The sequence below is a fragment of the Centroberyx gerrardi genome, chromosome 1, assembly GCF_048128805.1.
Source record: "Centroberyx gerrardi isolate f3 chromosome 1, fCenGer3.hap1.cur.20231027, whole genome shotgun sequence".
In the NCBI taxonomy this organism is placed as follows: Eukaryota; Metazoa; Chordata; class Actinopteri; order Beryciformes; family Berycidae; genus Centroberyx; species Centroberyx gerrardi.
Window position 1 is genome coordinate 26,824,200 of NC_135997.1, and position 6,697 is coordinate 26,830,896.

Consider the following 6,697-nt stretch of genomic DNA (forward strand, 5'->3'; position numbering starts at 1 on the left):
GTAGCTATACTGTGACCCCACCACCACCACCACCTCAAAAGAAACCCAAGAAAAAGATGTATACTTTGTATATTTACAACAAATTGAATCTTGTGAGTAGAAAACTGAAATAAACTTTAGCAAACACCTTTTAAATTTCACACTTGAATAAAAAAATTCTAATAAATTACAAACATTGTCATCAAAGTAAGACATTCTCTCCTTGACTGTGCACTTTTGCCAGAATTAGAAGATCAATCGTGATTCACGTTGCGTCATCTCCTCTTCCTCCTCCACACTGAGCTCGTTGCTTCTCAACCTGTAATAGGAAAATACCAAATCAATGGAAATGCGCTTCTATATCACGATTTATTTAGCCGATAAATAATATAATGTTGTATCCACAGAACAGCATTTGTTGGCACTGAAACCAGCAGTAGAACCATAAATTGTCCAAATCAAGGATGGATCTGGAGCCAAAACTAAAACAACCCCCAAGCACGAGTGCTACATAAAATAACAGAGTAAACACTGGGAATAATTGTATTTGCAAGGTGCTAAAATATGTTCAGCTGATATATGGCTCATCATGCTGCTTACCATACTGATTTCACATCAGTGTTGTGTTCTAGGGCTTCAATCAGACATTCCACCCCTGTTCTGGTTATGCAGTTCTTTGTTAACCTTTTGGAGGAAATATGAGGGTGGAGAGAGTATAGTAATGCCATAAGTGCTGAACTGTCAAATCAACCACTTGGATAAAAATGTACAAGTTATTGTGAACATCTACTCCAACACTTACCAAAGCTCTGTCAGTGTGGTATTGTTCTTGATAATGTTGGCGAGGGCACAAGCTCCTGCACTCCCTACACCGTTGTCTACCAGGCTGCCGTTAGATAACATCAGAATCAGATTCACTTAAATTGTCAAGTACACTATCTCTATCTGCAGGAAGTTGACACCAGTTTGACGACTAGAAATATATTGTCAATACAACTGTGGTCATATGTGACCTCAGAAATATAAATGTATTCTTTTAATACTTTCAGTGTTTGTAACACATTTTCCATAAGTACATGCCCCAAGTCTGCCTCATACAGTATGTATCACATTTTTACATGAATATTACCTAAGCCACACGAGAGTTTTGCTACCCTCTAGGGCGCCGGCAAGGGCCTCTGCACCTGCATCGCCTATCTTATTCCCCCAAAGCCTGACAACAAAAAGAAAGTTTAGCACTAGGAAATATACAATCAATAGGATGGGTGGGATTTCACAAACGGACAAAGTTGCCTTACCCTAAGTACTTCAGTGACTGATTGGATTTCAGTCCCTCTGCCAGTTGCTTTGCCCCCTCTGATGTTATATTATTGTTGCCTAGCCTGAAACAACATATTGGAGGAGCTCATTTGCTATTCCTTTTACAGTGCACAGAACTAACGCTGAATTATTATAGTTCTGTATTAGCGCTACATCTAACGAGTGCTGAAAACATTTGCTGACCTTAGGGCGAGGAAATTCTGCTTGGTCTTCAAAAGATGAGAAAAGTGCTGCGTGCAAGCATCGGTTAGCTTGTTGTTGAAGAGCCTGGAGACAAACAAAATGATTATGCAAGGTAATTCATCAAATGTCATTTGTAACTTTGCGATGATGACATTAATTCATCTTGACTATACTCACGCAATCTTCTGGAAGCTCTCACATTGGATACCCTTAGCAATCAGTTTGCGGATCCCCTCATCTGATATATTATTATTTCTGAGGCTGATGGAGGAAAAAATGAAAGGAGGCTTGAGCATATCCTGTATTTTCCTGCTCTTACAGTAAAGGCTACTGTGGAGACCTTGTTCACTAGATATGAATAGATGGATGAATTAATGAAAGAAGAGCTGTACAAATCCTCTCATACTCACTACAGGGAATTACAAATATGCATGCAGGGAAGAAGCTGCTCCACCCCGACATCACCTACGGAGTTGTAGTCCAGCTGGAGGCCTATAGGGCTCTTCAGATGCTGGAGCACATAGGCCAGTGTAGTGCACTCCACAGGGCCAATGTTGCAGTAGGTCAGTTTCAAGTGCTCCACCTCTAGCTTAGTCATGGCATCTTTAGCAATCCTGCTCTCTTGCATCTCATAGATACATTTGATGAGCCAGACAAAGCCTGGCATAGCATGCATGCTCTTCTTCTCCCCCTCCACTGGCTTAGGGATAGACTTAAAGTGCCTCTGCATGCCTTTGGACAGGCACCTCCCCACCTGTCTGGCCTTGCTGTTCAGGGTGGGACTGGAACAGCACTGGAGCAAAAGGCTTTGATGCCGCTGGGATAGGAGCCCAGACACAAAGGTGGCAGTGATTTGCAGATTGGGTGTTTCCGCTGCCATGGCTTCACCCTCTGAAACCCCTTGTAGGACAGTGGAGGGCAAGCAGAGACTAAAACATGTGCTGCGCAGGCCTGTCTGCCTCATGTCCTGCAGCTGAAAGAGCTTAGGGATGGTCGAACGCTCCATGTCATTGGTCAAAACAATGTACAGAGCAGCAAAGAAGCATTGCATGGTCACATGTAGGAATTCATACCGTTTACAGCTGGTGGAGGAGATATCTTTGCTTTGTATGAGAAAGCCCATGCAGATATCCTCTTCAGTTACACCACATGCCTGCAGGTCTTTACCTGAGAAGATATAACAGGACGTTCCTATCCCTTCAAAGGCAAGCTGTCCCAGATGCAAGGCTGTGTTTAGGTGCCCCTGCATCCAACCTATGCCCAAGGTGTTCTTCTGAGGGTTTTGGTGCTGGAAAAAGTGCTGTAAGATCATTAAGTAAACATCTGTGATGGTTTGTGGGCTGCCCTCTCCACAGCCAAGCAGCTCCTTATGGCACTGTGAGACAATCCAGCAGAGGACTGGAGTATGACACAGCCCCAGTAAAGCTGTATTGGTCTGTAGGGACTCTAAAACCCTGGTGGCCACAGTGGGGTCACTGTGATGCTTCCTCACAAAACAGTCAATCCCACCTGGGGAAAATCCTTTCAGGAGGACCTCTTTGCGAAGGTGCTTCTTCAGTGCAGGGCCCACCGCCTCTGGGCGACTAGTTACCACTTTCCGCACCCCCTTCATCAAGGAACCCTGAAGTAAGTTGAACAACAGTATAGGAACAGGTGCACGCTGGGTGGGGCAGCAGTGCCTGTGCTCATCTGAAAAGCTTTGCTTGAGCTCGTCCAGGCCATCGAAAGTGAAGAGGATGAGATGTGGGTGGTCCAGGATGAACTGGAAAAGCTGGTCCTGCTCTCTGTCTGGCCAGCAGCAGTGCTGAAACAGCAACTCTTGGACCGACAGCTCCCTGTGCTCTGAGTTCAGTCTGCGACAGCTGAATGGGAACAGAAGGAGGAAGTCATGGAGGGCCGCCCCCCGTGCCCACAGCAAGTGCAGCCTTTGGAGTAGGGTGCTCTTCCCACAGCCTGCTTCCCCAGACACCAGCACCGTGTCAGCCTCCTCATTCAATGTACCCACCGTACCAACTATGTCCTCTAGGCCCAAAGGTCCGTGGACATCAGCACAGTCGTGAGCTAGTTCCAGCTGGCCCTCGGTGTAGATGTCATCCAGAGACATGTTGCCAGTCCCTCCGTAAGTGCTGAGAAAACAGCACTGGGCAGACACAGAACTGCTGAGCTTCTTTTGATACTTTAAGCACTCTGTGACAGACATACAAATGAGATAAACTATAATGAATGATGGACATAATATCATAATATGCCATGTACAGTATATAGTTCCTGTTCCTTTATATAATGAGCTGAGAAGAGTGCTTCATAGTAAAATGACTACCATCTCTGCTTATTTCTTTTAGTTAGATGATTATGGAAGACCTGGCATAATGCAATAGAAATACTGCAGCAAAAGACTGCACATAATTACACAGCTTTATCTTTCAGTGTGATTATGATAATGAAATACCTTGAGGAGGAGTCCATTTCTCTTGGTTCAATGGGGATCCTCCCTCCTCCTTTTGCTGAATGTACTGCAGTAGGACCTTCGCTGCAGACTCACCTTTTGATCTGACATGGTCAAGCAAATGCCTTGCCTGAATGACATATGAATGGCATCAGCAAGTTATTTCTTCAACATATCATGCCCCCCTTTACATTTTAGACTTTTAGTCAAGTATATGCTCTTGTCCAGTTTGACCAACGCTAAACATAAAACTAGAAAAAGCTTAAATTCAAACATTACAAGCAGTCAATAATATGGAGTAGAAGGAACAGAGCAACAATGCCAAGGCAGTAGAACAAGTAAAAAACACTGCTTTGCCACATATGGTATTCATGCATTATGAATAAGACAGGTAGCTCAATACATAAAATGGTCAGGCACAAAAATAAAAGTCAAGCAACATATAAATAAGGAATTAATCTCAATTATTTGAAGGCATGAAACCAAAGGACAAAATCCTCAATTTCAACAACAATTTAAATGCATTAATTTGTCATGGGAATTTGTCCAGTTCATATTTAAATGGTGTATATAAAGTTTGTGGTGTTTACCTGCTGAGAGAGCGTGTATACAGGTAGCTGCACTTCGTCACACTCCGTTGAGGTGAAGCTTCCTGATTCAACCAGGGCCTCTAGAGCACCATCAATGCAGTCCCGTAGCTTGCCGACCAGACCTGGTCTTTCGGTCAGAAGGGTCTGAGTAGCTGTGCCATGTAATTCCTCTGTTTCCTCTAGATTTGAGCAGCACCCTCCAAAGGAGAGGCCAGCTCTCTGCGCCTCAGGTAGGACCTGGTTAAGAGCAGCTAGGAGGAGCCCGCAGGCATCCACACCTTTAGTATATACCAGGTCGAGCAACCTCCGGGCGTTGGTGCACAGAGCCCTGCCTGCTACCTGTATGTTCTGGTAGTCCTCCCAGACAAGCACTTCCTGGGCCAGCAACATGTCCAGTACCCTCTCCAGACCTTCAGCTGACCCGCTGCTGCACAGGGCGTGCAGTATCTCCGCTCGCTGTCTCAGCACCAGCTCCTGGGCAAACATGCTTCCTGACTGCCAGCTGCCATCCTCAGGGGCGTCCGACACACACTGCCTCCAGCATCACCATTGCTGGCAACGAGCACCCATATGTCATCATCTTTCTGCTACCCACAAAGCGTTTCATGCTCATTCACTTTCATATCGTCAGTCACAACCTTTCATCAAATACGACGGGATAAATAAATGAATCATTACCAACACCAAACCTGTTTTGTAGAAATGAGCACCAACACATGAAAATCTAAACAGACTTTGCTATTTCTGTGTAGGCTACGTCATATTATATACTCATTCTAAAACTTACTAAAGGCATACAACACACTCACATCAAAGTCTCCTCAACACACGGCTGTCTTCGTCATATCCTCATCTCTCACTTGGGCAGAAACGCTGCAACACTGTAAATTTAGGGCTTCTCTTCCTCATTCCACAGTTTTGTTTTTTTTAAAGGAAAGTGAAACTGGTTCTGCTACCAAGTCCCACCTAGAAATGACAGCCAGACTCAGCCAGCAATCAGAAGGAACTATTCTGCAAAACTCATACACCAGCCAGACTGAGCTGCAACAAACAGTAATACATGTGTGTGCATGTCACAGTGCAAAATAGTTCATTCACTTCCCTGCATGAACTTACTTCCAAATAGAACAAAAACATTTCACGGGTTGGTTGATAGTTATTTAAAACATGTTAAATATAGTTCTCTACATGCCACTGCCCTTTGTTCACCGCACTGCATGAACGACATTTCCACATCCTCTTGCCCAAGGGTTTGTGAGTGACTGTGCTGCATTCAAAAATCACTATAAAGAGGAATTACACTTTAAAAAAGGAGAAGCTCTTTAACCAGCAATCAGAATTGGTTGGTTTAGTCAACGTATTTACAAGAACTGCCAGTTCTTGTAAACTACTGAAGGAGAAAATGCCCCAAAAGAGTCGATGGTTCCTTACTGGTTGCAGTGCTGTCATGCAACCACTTGATGGAACTATTGCATAAATCAACCAGCAACTTTTGTTGACTAGTCTGAGGCCAGCGTTTCAGTAGCTTTCCTTTTGACACATTTCTTTATTCCTCTGAGGCTGAGCTCCCATCTATCTCTCTACCTCCCTCCCTCTCTCTCCCTCCCTCTCTCTCTCTCTCTCTCTCTCTCTCTCTCGCTCTCAAAAATGGAGTTTATTCATCCGCATGAGATCTCTGCAGGGTGCGCAGTGATCATTTACCAAGATTATTTAGCCAGCTAATTGTCACTGGTCTAATTGGGAAGTCTTTGATGATTGACGATGATTAAAATATAAGCTGCTCTTCATTGTAATGAGAGCGGTTTGACGGATTTGTTGGAAATAAACAAACAGAGGATGTGATAATCTTGTTTTCACAAATAGTACAGCCATAATAGTTCGGTAATAAGAGTATAGTATAATAATAATTGTAAATAACAGTTTAGCCACTGGAAAGCTGCAGCCTAGCCAGTATGTTGTGTTTCTGATGTAATCTTGTTCATAAAAAACACAAGCCTGGAAACAGCTCACATTGTGATTGCATTCCACTCCCCTTGCATTTTTTGATGTCAAGATAGAGAATTTTTTTTGGACAGTCAGTTGATATATCATTATTATTATTATTATTATTATTATTACTATTATAGTTCCCTCTTGAGTACCATGATTAGTTGATTGTGTGTTTTCATTGTGCTCTGTA

The 6,697-nt window shown here is 43.6% G+C and overlaps 1 protein-coding gene across 3 annotated transcripts; it reads right to left on the reverse strand.

The window, feature by feature from the left end:
• Nucleotides 1-77: 77 nt before the first annotated feature.
• Nucleotides 78-5,437, reverse strand: nod2 (nucleotide-binding oligomerization domain containing 2). 3 transcript variants are annotated; one of them, XM_078282690.1, is made up of 11 exons: nt 5,328-5,437; nt 4,519-5,070; nt 3,932-4,058; nt 1,893-3,669; nt 1,660-1,743; nt 1,483-1,566; nt 1,278-1,361; nt 1,109-1,192; nt 782-865; nt 580-663; nt 78-298 (listed from the first exon to the last, which is right to left on the reverse strand). In XM_078282690.1, exons 2-11 carry the CDS (start codon nt 5,002-5,004, stop codon nt 226-228), a joined length of 2,967 nt encoding a protein of 988 aa, XP_078138816.1. In that variant the 5' UTR covers nt 5,005-5,070; nt 5,328-5,437; the 3' UTR covers nt 78-225. The 3 variants fall into 3 exon arrangements, with proteins under 3 accessions (XP_078138816.1, XP_071750850.1, XP_078138820.1); XM_071894749.2 differs by lacking the exon at nt 5,328-5,437 and having other exon boundaries at nt 4,519-5,295; XM_078282694.1 differs by lacking the exons at nt 1,109-1,192; nt 5,328-5,437 and having other exon boundaries at nt 4,519-5,295.
• Between the last annotated feature and the right edge of the window lie 1,260 nt (nt 5,438-6,697).

Excerpts from the sequence above, each read along its gene's own strand:
- nod2 (XM_078282690.1), bottom strand. The coding sequence starts at position 5,004 with ATGTTTGCCCAGGAGCTGGTGCTGAGACAGCGAGCGGAGATACTGCAC. Across the intron at positions 4,059-4,518 it reads TATACACGCTCTCTCAGCAG|GCAAGGCATTTGCTTGACCA; the intron begins GTAAACACCACA and ends TATGTCATTCAG. Across the intron at positions 1,744-1,892 it reads CATATTTGTAATTCCCTGTA|CCTCAGAAATAATAATATAT; the intron begins GTGAGTATGAGA and ends TTCCTCCATCAG.